Source organism: Quercus robur, chromosome 4 (genome assembly GCF_932294415.1).
Source record: "Quercus robur chromosome 4, dhQueRobu3.1, whole genome shotgun sequence".
In the NCBI taxonomy this organism is placed as follows: Eukaryota; Viridiplantae; Streptophyta; class Magnoliopsida; order Fagales; family Fagaceae; genus Quercus; species Quercus robur.
This window is the reverse complement of record NC_065537.1, coordinates 85,371,232-85,384,126: the sequence shown is the minus strand read 5'-3', so window position 1 is coordinate 85,384,126 and position 12,895 is coordinate 85,371,232. Positions and strand designations below refer to the sequence as shown.

General features: G+C 34.0%; 1 protein-coding gene across 1 annotated transcript; it reads right to left on the bottom strand.

Annotated features, from left to right (window-relative positions):
* Positions 1–558: 558 nt before the first annotated feature.
* LOC126722825 (uncharacterized) lies at positions 559–1,200 on the bottom strand. The gene has a single exon (XM_050425965.1). It carries the CDS (start codon positions 1,198–1,200, stop codon positions 559–561), a length of 642 nt encoding a protein of 213 aa, XP_050281922.1.
* Between the last annotated feature and the right edge of the window lie 11,695 nt (positions 1,201–12,895).

The window sequence follows — 12,895 nt, the reverse complement described above, 5'->3', positions numbered from 1 at the left end:
AAACGTTTTAAAACAACTAGGGCTGAGTTGGAAAATTCTGCAGAAAAGCGATCTGCCCGAGCTTCGATCAGTCGAGCCTAAGCTTTGATCGATCGAGCCAGGTCGAAAGCCACAGTGCTTCCTGCTTTAAACTCGATTCCAACTTTACATTGACATACAACTTTGAGCTAGCTTTAAACACTTCTAAACACATTGTTTTGATCATGGTTTGCCAACAATACAAATTAGAGTTCTAAATACATAGAATCCTAAACTTTAGAACCTAACACATATGATGTAAAGATTCAAAAGCAATTAAAATATTATCCGTGATAAGCCTATTTGCAACAAAGGCGCTCTGAGTTTCAGAAACAATAGAATCCAGTAAAGGTTTGAGGCGGTTATCAATAACCTTACTAACAATCTTATAAATCACATTACACAAGCTAATGGGCCTAAAATCAGACACCCTTTCTGGATTTTGGACTTTAGGAATTAAAGTGATAAAAGTATGGTTAATAGCTTTCAGGATGGATCTAGAATTTAAACATAAAAGAACAGCTTGAGAGACATCCATACCTATATCAGTCCAATATGTTTAATAGAATAAGGGAGGATCCCATCCGGTCCTGGGGCCTTTAGCGGAGCCATGTCCTTAATAGCACATTCCACCTCTTCCACAATAAAAGGCCTAGCCAAGGCAGCCCTCATATCTTTAGTCACCACTGGTTGAACCCCTTCCAAAATCCTTTCAAGATTGCGAGGATTGGAAGTCGTAAACAAATTAGCATAATACTCAATTAGCAAACCTGAAATAACCTCCTCATTTTCCTGCCAAGTTCCATTCTCATCACGCAGCACCTTTATAAAGTTCCTTCGCTTTCGTTGGGTGGAGACACCATGAAAAAATTTAGTATTCTGATCACCACTTTGTAACCACTGAACTCGAGACCGTTGGTGCCATATTCTCTTCTCTTGTGCACATAATTCATTAAGCTCTTTCTTCAAACGATTCACCACATCAACCTCCCCGGACCTAACCAAATCTACTTCAGCCCTCCAAAGCCGATCCTCCAAGGGTTTTATTTTTTTCAGCACACTACCGAAGTGATCATGGTTCCATGCCGTAAGCAACTTCTTGCATTTTTTTAAGCTTTTTTGAAACCATGTGCATAGGAGTACCCTCTTGGTCAATCTCCCAAGCTCTAGAGATAATACCATTGCAATCCGAATTAGTTAACCACATAGCTTCAAAACGGAAAGGCTTTCGTCTCCACCTTTGATGCTCCCCATTCGAGTTCAAAGATAAAAGAATTAGGTGATGATTTGAAGTGAAACAATTCAAGTGCCTAATCCTTCCTGTAGGGAACCGAGCTAGCCACTCATAGTTGGCTACCCCTCGATCCAGCCTTTCCTAAATCAACTCACCCCTACGTCACCCATGCCAGGTAAAATTCCGGCCAAAGTAACCTAAGTCTACAAACCCATAGAGATCAAGTACATCCCTAAAGGCCTGTATGAGATGATAAGCACGTGGTGCACCGCCCTGTTTATCTTCCAGTTGTAATAACTCATTAAAATCCTCAAAACAACACCATGGTAGTTTTGGCTTTGACCCCAACATACGAAGCATATTCCATCCTTTGTTTCGAAAACTCGTCTCAGGTTCTCCATAAAAACCTGTTAACCTCCATGCATCCTCCGTACCCCCCTTAATAATTGCATCTATATGATAAGAAGAGAAGCAATCTACCCAAACATTGCTATTATTTTTCCACATCAAACCCAACCCACCACCCCTATTTTCATTAGTCACAATAAACAAACCATCAAAATTCAACTTCAATTTAATGTGCTCCATATGTTCCTTGGTGGACCATGTTTCAGACAGAAACACAATCCTGGGATCTTTTGCTTGGATAATTTCCCCAAGCTCATCCACTGCACGGCGGTTCCCAAGCCCCCGGTAGTTCCAAGCTAATAGATTCATGGCTGTCGGCGGGGATGGGACACAGCCTCCACCGTTAAATCATCAAGACCCACCCCTTTCTGCTTCTTGTTAACATCTAACTCCTCACCCTTCCCATCAACATCTTAAAAAGGCCATTTTAAAGAAGTAACCCTCCTGCCCTCCTTAGGACTACAAGAAATAGTCACACCCTTCCCTTTAGTTTGGTTTCTTATAGTAGACCGTGTGTATCTACTTTTGATCTTTCCTTTCCCTTCTATCGGAGTACCGTGCTGCTCTGTCATTGAAATACCCCGCCCCTTGTCTGTACCAATCTGAGGTGGATACCCACCTACACTAGTTTGTAAGCTATCTTCACCTTCCTTTGTTCCTCCCTCACTGGAATCATATCTCGCAATCTCCCTGTCAATTTCCTGTAGTTGGTTATGGAAATCCGGCTTCGAAGGTTCCATATCATTGAAGCCAGCACCCCCAGTGGGTACTGCAGCATGAGCTGAGTCAGTCCGCAAAGTGTTATCACACTTATCCTCCACTACTTGCACACTTTTAATCCTAGTCACCTCCAACTCAATATCAACCCCTAGTATCACTTGTTGCACTAGAATCGGAGTGACTGTGTCTTGGGAAAAAGTCCTAGTATCATGGTTGTCAACAATGTCCTGATTCACTACTTTATCAGCCTGTACACTATCCTCTGTTTCACTATCATTTTCATCAAAACCAGCCACCCTAACCACTGATTTCCTAGCTAGATTCTGTGTCATAGCCCTCATCCAGGACCCAAATTGTTGTTCGGTTTTCTTCAAAGCTTGCTTGCCCTTCAACCAGATTGGACAGTCCCTATCCATATGTGTAAGCTTGCCACACCACTGGCATATGTTGGGCATTCTCTCATACTTGAAACACACTCAACTCTCTTGTCCATTTCTTAAAACTAATTTCCTGTGAGTGAGCCAAATTAGGTGCTCGTAGTTCGCCTCTTTCTTCTTATTTTTCTTTTCTTCTTCTTTTTCTTGCTGCCAGCACCCTTTGGCCTTTCTCATTGCTTTATAGAAGCTATGTACTCACCTCTACATTACCTATATGTTTTTCTAATTTTTTTATTATTATTTTAACTTCGTAATTCTCATCCATGGGGCCAACCACTCTTCTCTGTCTCTCTTTTAATCCTGGCAAGCCTTTTCTTTCCTCCTTTTTTTTTTTTTAATCCTTTTTAAAATAACTTTATCTTCTCTCTCTCTCTCTCTCTCTCTTTTTGAATCATTTATAAATTTTGGTTTAAAAAAAAAAATCATTAGTCTCTACAACTTCTCCCAAAAGAACATGTGAGGGAGTGGAGGCAGTAGTAATAAGTGCCCTAAGAGCAACCACATCAGTGGTTGCATAATCTTGCGAAATACAAAAGTGTAAAATTATACATAAATGCACAGTTATTACAATAACTATGCATATATGCACGGTTACGGTAACTTTGCATCTTATTATTTTATTAATTTCCTAATTTGGCTCCCTTTTTTTCTCTCTCTTCTTCCTCTGAAATGAACTCAGGCTTTTCTCTTCTCCCTCGTATTCTTGCTCCTCTGTTACATACCAACACACCCACAAGGACAATCCAACAAAGAACACACAAACACACCCACACGAACAAACCAACAGATAGCTTATGGATCAGCAGTGCTAGCGGAGATGCCGTTTGTGGATCAACGGAAGTGGATCAGTGGAGCGGTGGTGGAGATCAACGTTTCTGGGTGGACTGGATCAATAGATTGATGCTTGTGGAAGACATCGGTGCTTGTGGAGGAGATCACTGTCTTCTTCTCTCTAATAGCTTATGCTTTTTTTCTCTCTACCCCGTCATCTTGCTCTTCCACTTTGACTTCTTCTCACAACAAAACCACAAAATAACCCTTGCCCCAACCTTAACCATTGAGTTTGAGAAATCTGTAGAAGAAAAAAAGAAAGAAAGAAAGGATAAAGAGTAGAAGGAAGAAGGAAAATGAGAAAAAGAGGACTGAGATGGTTCAGAGAAAAAGAAAGATGGTTGGCATGAGAAAAAGAAAGAAAAATGTAGGTGGTTAGTCATTCAAATAATCTTCTTATTTAAAAAATATTACACGTTAGAAAATATTATAGGAACAATACGAACTGACAAATACGATCAATAAAAAAATTTAATTTCTTATAAAAAATAAAAAAGAGTTATAATCATTATGATCCACCTTTTGGATTATTAGTTAGAAAAAATTTGGCTTGAGTTTAAAACAAAAAAGAACAATTTACAATTTAATTATCTTTAGGAGAAAAATTTAATAAATAATAGAGAGATAGAGAGAGAATAATTATTTGTTCCACTATTGTCTACTTTGATTACTTTGATGAATTTAGATTAATGTATAATTTATTCTTTAAAATTTATTAAAGATAATTTGTTCTGCTTAAAAATTGAATTATTTCTAAAAGTATTTTTCATCTCTTTATCTCTACATATATATCATTCTATTATTTTGATTGTTGTTTTTTTTTTTCTTTTATGAAATTTGCGTATGTATGTTTTTTTTTTTTTTTTTTTTTTTTTTTTTTTTTTTTTTTGAAGTGGTCTATATTCTGCAAAATTTTGTTATAGAGTTTATATATATATATATATATATATATGTGTGTGTGTGTGTGTGTGTGTGTGTGTTTGTGTATGTATGGTACAACTAAACTTTTTTAAGTTTCAAATTAATGATTCAAATTTCTCTTTCTTTCTCTTAAAGAGATTATCATGATAATCAAACATTATCACAAATTTATAATTGATATTACACAAATAATCAATATATACAACTTACATGGATATTACTCAAATAATTGATAGATACATTCAAATACATAGCCAAGTAGATTGTATTTTAATATAAACTCAAATTCTTACTTCCAAAATATCTAAGAATTAACTCAAACCAAGACTATAATAGGGAGAGAGAGTACACGTGATGTGGAACTTAAAAAACACACCACCAAAATGTATCAACCCAAAGTATAGATACAAAAAATACAAAAATTCATCAATCTAAATTAGTGTTTCAAGAAAGAATAAATAATAGAGAGAGAGAGAGAGAGAGAGAGAGAGAGAGAGAGAGAATAATCACATTTTTTGGGAGAGAATGTGAGAAAAATCGTAAATTTAGATAAAAGAAGATGAGTTAAAGAATACTCAAAAGAAAATGTATAATTGTAAACAACTAATTATCTAAGCCATGCTACATAATAGAATAACATTATATCATTATATGCTATATAATGTTATAGGATAAAATCGATTGATCAAAGAAAAGAAAAGAGAAAAGATAACCAATCAAAGTATAATCAAATTGCATCAACCTACTAGTAGTGTTCAACACAAAAATTCATCAACCTAAAATAGAGATGCAATTAAGAATTAAAAATCCACCAAAGAAAGAAATGTATACACACTCAAACACACACACACACAAAGTTCACCTTTTTGTGTGGAAAAAAATATAGATTGAATAGAAGAGAGAATAGTAGCATTTTATAGTAAATAAAATGGGAGAAGAAGAGTAAAAAATATAAGGAATGTGAAGGGATGGAGGAATTGCACCGTTAAAATATAGAATAGTGGAGAGATAAAAATGTAAACGTGTAGGAAAAATATGGATTGAATGGAAAAGAGAATAGCAAAATTTTATAGTAAATAAAATGGGTGAAGAAGAGTCAAATAAATGGGAGGTGAAGGGATGAAGGAATTGAAAATAGGTGGATGACGTGACTGCTGACATGTCTCAATTAGAATATAGCTACAATAAATACTACACTTCAACTTTTAGATATATTATGCTAATATATCTCAACTAGAATGTAACAACAATAAATACTACACTTCAAATTTTTTTTTTTTGATAGGTACACTTCAATTTTTAAATATATATAAATGCAGATGTAGATGTAGATTTGGAAAATGTTTGTCTTCAAACTTTGTCCTTAATATTTTTATTCATATTCTATTAATACTGGGTACATTTTAATTAGTTTGAACCATGCGCTGTCGGATCACGTTACAAGGAATGGAATACATGTAATAATGGGCCAAACCAAGTAATCCAGTGAATGCACTAACAGGCCTACGGGTCATTGGTTTGAATTGTCTGGATATATCAAATATTAGATGAGTGGCCGATCGAGTGAAAATCAATAGGTTGTAGACAATGAGTTAATGTGGGCCCAAGTTAGGTCATAAAAAAAAGGAGACCAGCCTCAGTGTCAGTGGATCCCGAATACACATTTCAGTCGATTGCCAATCTGCCATTTCGTTTAGGGATTAAATTATCAATTGTGCTATTCACATTTTCTTATTTCTAGAAAATACTTTTCTCAAATCGACGGCGGCATGCTAAAAACAACTTGATACTGGCAGCCTTTGGTACTTTTCATACCTATTAAATTTAATGGTAGAAAGAGATGAACCCGATTTAGCTTTAACACGGCGTAGCATATTCCGAATCTCTCAGTTCTGTACTTGTGTCTAGCCTTATTGCAATATATCCCATGCTGTTTCACCCTCTAAATTCTTATGGTTTACATCGACAAATTTGTAACCCCAAGCAAGTAAGTGCCTCACAGCCTGCATAAAGTAAATTAGTCAAGTCTCGTCCTTGCTTCTATCTTAATACAAATGCATAATAATTTTTTATATATTATGCTGGTGGCAAAACTGTACATAGATCGAGGGAGGCCACCACTCTCTAAAATTTTAAACATTTTAAAATATATTTTAAATTTTGGGAAAAAAAAAAAAAAAGAACAAGAAAGAAATTTACTTGACCCAAAAATGAGTTTTGGTTCAAAAGATAAAGGGGTATTTTGTACATGCAGTTAAAAACATGTGTTTTGTTGTTTGAAAACATGTGTGGAAATATGTGTAATGTTGTTTAAATACTAAAAACATGTGTTTGAGTGTGTGTACCAAACAGGGCCAAAATGGTCATCTAGACTATTCATGGTTGGTTATTTTATATGTTTCATTTATTTATATTTTGTTAATACTTAGTAGATGTTTTCTTTTTGCTAATATAATACTTAGTAGATGTTATTGGAGAGAACTTGCCTGGGATTGATTTTTTGATACTGCAACGTGCAACACAGTATTGCCTTCATCATTCTTCCAATTCAAGACTATTCTTTGATACAATTTAGCATTTTTATAAACAATTACTCCAAGCCATGTCACTAAGAATTGCTATGTCATTAATAAATTGTTTAAATTGTAATTTTTTGTAATTTAAAATTATGCATAAAATATAAATTTATAGATCATATAGTAAATAATATCCAACTGACAAAAAAATTGACATGTATAATAAGAGTATAAAGAACATGTAATTCAACAGTTAGATTTTCAAAATATACAGTACTATTTGTTTTATTGAGTAAGGTTTTGTAACTAAACTTTGTCTAAAATATTTATAATATAAAATTTTGGAAAAGATTATTCATTTTATGTGAGATTCCATTTATTGGTGTATATGAGATTCCATTGGGTACTGGCTAAATGGCTTTTCTTTATTTCGGCTTTTCTTCATGTAAGTACAAAACCCTTTTTTTTAACTTTTGACCCCTGGGTGCAAAGCACCCAACAGAAAATCCAAAACAGTGAGATTTTGAAGCCTTTGTGATATATGAGACGTATCAATTAGGCTAATGTTCCTGCTGCCTGCAATCTGGACTTCCCGACTATTTTGACCATTGAAAAAAAATCAAATTAGGCTCCTAAACTCAATCATATTCACCATGGCTATAAAAAGTTCTTCTTTATAAGACCACCATTTACCACTTACGTCTTCGCTCTATCCTTTTCCATGGCTTCAACAATTGCTCTTTTTCACTATCATTTGCTTGTCTTTGTCATCACCCTCCTGGTTCCTGCAATAGCTCAAGCTAATACCAACATAAGTGTGGGCTCAGCTCTCTTTGCCACTGATGATAACTCCACTTGGACTTCACCATCTGGTGATTTTTCGTTTGGATTCCGCCGCCTTCCAGGTCAACAAGTTTGATGATAATTCTATGACATTAAATATGCATTAATAACTTGATTTGTTTTGTATTTCATATTTAACAATCAAAGTCATAAAAAAAATAAAAAATAAAAAACTTAAAACACAAAACTAAATCCCATCAACCAAAATAGAGTTCTAAAGAATACAAAACTTTATCAAGCTAAAATAGAGATGCAAGAAAAATAAAAATAAAAATCCACCAAAAAATTGAGGGAGAAAGAGTGGGAAATAACCACTTTTTTGTGAAAGAAAATTATGTAAAGAATGGAAGAGTGAATGACAAATTTATACTAAGAGGATGATAATAAAAAGAAACAAAATAAAGGATGATAAAAGGAAAGAGGAAGAGTGATATCAAGGTAGAATGTTTGGGGAGATGAAAAGGTAAAGAGAAGGAGAAAGGTTGAAGAGAAGAAAAATAGAAGAGATGAAAATATAAATAATTTAATGATAAGGAGGATGAGGTTGAATTTCAATATTGAGTAAAATAGAAGAGAAAAAAGAAAGAAAAATTAAAAGATATAACAATAAATACTAAATTATCCAAATTATGCTATGTAATGGAATACTACTTTATTTTTATCTACTATCTTTAATTTTTTTTTATAATGTAATTGGATAAAATTTAACAATTAAAGAGCAAAATAATAATAATAATAACTTAAAACATAAAACTAAATCGTATCAACTTAAATTAGAGTTCTTAAAAATACAAAAATTTATCAACCTAAAGCGGAGATGCAATAAAAAATAAAAATCTACCAAAACTCGGATTCGCTTGCCTGCGGAGCCTGTCACCGTCCTGTCTTCAGAGACCGTTACGGCATTAACGGCGTCCTTGTGAGCTTTAACGGACTCAACGCAACGGAGATCGGAAGCCGAAACTGAAATAGATAAAACCGAATAGATCGGACTCACAGTTAACGACGCGGCTAGTGATGGCGTCAGAATGCTCGATCCAGACCGGAGGAGGAATCTTGGCCGTTGAATGAGCTGATAGATGAATGGACCTTGATCTCGTGGAGCAATCGTAGACGTTGATCTCGAGGGATGAGGCGGCGTAGAGATGTGATTGGGTGGGTTTAATGGTGGTGAGAGACAATGGATCGGCGTCGCTGACGGAAGTATGGGTCAGTGCAGGCGAGCTCGGTCGGCGTCGGCGTTGATCTCTGAGGGCTTTTTATTTATTTATTTATGGGAAGGGCTAGGTTGAATTTGACTATATTGTTTTTGGGTTAAATGGGACTCAATGGGTTTTTAGTTAAAACCCAATAAACACTGGGTCTAATTGGGTTGATACCCATTTAACCCAACTAATAATTGGGTGGGTTTGGGTTCAATTAGAGTGGGTGGGTTTGGTTGGGCAAATGGGTTTGGGCTAATTTTTCCACCCCTAAGTGGATTGTAGTTCTAGTTGAGAATTAATCATCAGCCAGTTTGATGTATTTGGGAGCTTATGGCGAAAATTGATTATCTTGTTTTATATGCAAAATTACTAGTAATTAATATGATGAATCACATAGATTTTTTTTTTCCTTATAGAAAGTGTATAAACACAAAAAATTTAACAAAACTTTTTACATTTGTTGATATGGAAGATTGATAGCAGTAAGTAAAAAAGTGATGTTAGTGGTGGACCTAGATGAGAACTGGTAAAAATTTACTAATTCAATTCTGAAAAATATTGTGAATTTTTTTGTGTATTGCTCTTTTTTATTATTATTATTTTTTTTAGAAGTGCTATATTCATAATATTTTTCAGAACAAATCTTAAGTATTAAGTTACTTCTTATGAAAAAAAAAATTACTTTTTGTTTTCTATTTGAACCTACCACTAAAATTATTTTTTTGTTATTAATAATAACCTGCAACTACCTGCTATATATGATTTGTTGTAAAAATGTTATGGACGCAGCTTTTCTTTCTCTTTTTTGTTTGTTTTTCATTTAATAAAAATTTTTATTTTATTTATTGATTAATATTTCGCTTTAATTAAGTTAAAATTTAAAAATTTAGGGTTTTTTTTTTAGTTGAGGCCTTAGGCGACCACATCAATAACTTATACCATTGAGCCGACATTGTTATTTATCAAACATTTCATTAAACATACTGATTTTAATAATCATATTTTGAAGAGACATCCATTAATTATTAAAGATACATCCACATTTTAAGTGGTATCTAATTCTAATTTAACACACAAAATTCTAGAAATAAGAAAATGTGAATAGCACAATTAAGACATATGTAGAATGAGATCACCAACACTCATTATTTTCGTTAGCAAGTAAATATCTAAGTACAAGCACTATATGTGCACAAAATTGAATCATTTGAGAATCTCCATGAGGCCTTGATAGAAACCACAATACCAATCGACCAACTAAATTATTTTAAACAAGCAGATTGCTCTACTAATATTTCCAATCACAATACCCATAACAAAATAGGACCCACATTCAAACACCAAAATCACTACACCTACAAAGAAATATACAACAAGAGAACCCCAAAATTGAAACCCATTTCTAGTCCATGTACCCATTTTGCAAATCTTGCCCAAAACAAAACTCATTTCACAAATTGGTGGAGGTAGTAGATAGTCATTTATTTACCATAGACCCAGCAAAGTTCATTCGAATCAAAGTTGAGATCCTCGAATCATTGATAAAGAGATTTTTTTTACTTGTTTCTCTAACTCAATTCTTAGAGAAAAACAAAAACCAAAATGAAGACATCACATTGAAGTTAATTATCAATTAGAAAAACATAATAGCAAACATATTGAGAGTAACATTCCTAAAGTCTTGAGAAGGGCAACTACAAAGCAATTTATAACAAACATGATCAAATGCCCAACTGAAATCAATTTTGAAAAAGATAAAAATATTTTTGAATATTTTTGAGACCATGAAAACTCAAACTCGTTCATCATAAAATCCCAAAATTGAATTACATTTTTTTTTTCTAGTTATGAGATGGAAATAAACAAATAAAAATAAGACTAATAAAAATAACAAAACTTAGTTTGAGTTCATACCCTTTGGACATGAGCTACTAATGTTCGCCTCTCATGTGCTTTAGTTTCGTTCACAAGCTCTAGAGTCACTCTCTTCTCTTGCAATCATTTGATTGGGTTTTGGCAATGGACTAGAGCCATGACCAAAAGAACAGAAAAAACACTCAAGAAACTATCCTGTTGTAGGCCATACCAATCAATTTGTGGAGAGAAAACAATTGAAAATTTATAAAGAAAAAAAAAAGGAGGTAAGGAGTTGAGGAGGTTGCAATCTACCAATGACTATCAGAATTCCATATAATAATGGAAAACAATTGAAAATTTATATATATAAAGAGGTGAGGAGGTGAGGAGGTTGCAATCTACCAATGACTATCAAAATCAAGGGAGTCAATACCGTACCGAAGGCTGTACCGGTTTGGCTAGCGGTACAATATATTTCGGATACCGATCAATAACGGTGTACCATTTCAGGTTTACCACTATTTTTTATATTTATATATATATATATATATATATATATATGTATGTATGTATGTATGTATGTGTGGGTGTGTGTGTTTATATATATATATATATATATATTATAATAAATATAAAAGTTTACCATAAAACATTTCCTCAATTCAGAACTAGTTATTCATGGTTTTAGACTTTAGTATCAATTAAAAAAAAGAAAAAAAAAACAATATAAAAAATAGAAAGCTTATAAGTTACCATTGCATACTAAGAAAACAAATAATACTAATAAGTTAATGCAAATAAGTTACCATTCTGTTCTAACAAAAATTCAAAACTTACAAAACTTTTAAAAAAAGAAAAAACTTTTTTTCTGTATCGGCCGGTACGCCCGGTATCGGCCAGTATTGCTTGAAATTGGTCGGTATGGCCGGTATTTAAACCAGTACGAAACGTTGATGTTTCGATACCGGTATACATACCGGTACGGTACATACCAGCCGGTACGGCCAATACCGGTACGGTATTGACTACCTGATCAAAATTCCATATGATAACGGCATTTGAAGAGTCTGGTCTAATGGAGAGGCACATAGTAAAGTTGGAAATAGAGTAGCACTTGAATTTAAAGAGATGCTCAATAAATGTCAATTGGTAAATAAAAAAAATTAAAAATTAAAAAAAGAAAATAAACGATGATGTAGTGCTGATGTGGCTTAACTGAAGCGTAGCAACAATAAATGCTATGCTTCAGCTTTTAGATATATATAGATATAGATTTCTTCCAAGCCATCCCACAAAGAATTTAAAAGTCTCAAGCTTGTCATATTTGAGGGCAATTTGCAAAGCGATCTCATTTTGCACCGTCATATTTGCAGTAGAATTCGGACAGACTAATAGAAATTCTTCCAATAGATCAAGGTGGTGATCACCTGTTGCTACTACATAATGCAAAGGAGTGAGACACTCCCTTCCTTTGACATGAACAAGGTCCCCATCAAACTGTAGAAGCCGTCATACTAGCTCGATATGCCTATTTTGTAGAGCAAGGTGAATGGGACAAAACCCATCTGGATTTAGTTTCCAAGCAAATAAAGGCTTTAATCCCATCATCTCTGTGGCAAATGGTATGTGCCCAGCAGGCGCAACTATGTGTAAAGGAGTATTAGCAAATGGTAGCTCATTGATGTACTCCAAAAGTTTAACATCCTCTCGAATAAGGGGTAAAAGGCATCAATATCTCCACTTTGAGCAACCTACTTCAACCTCTCAACTCTCACATCCATTCTAGTTTCTAGAAAAGCCAGATATTAAAAAGGCAGAGTTTTTCCAACTCCAACCACGGAGTGGTATATCAATCTCTCTATCCCTCTCTCCCAACAGATATCAGAATTTGCTTCTTGATGCTCT

What these genes read in the sequence shown, in the direction of transcription:
- LOC126722825 (XM_050425965.1), bottom strand. Translation starts at nt 1,200, where the DNA reads ATGGTATTATCTCTAGAGCTTGGGAGATTGACCAAGAGGGTACTCCTA.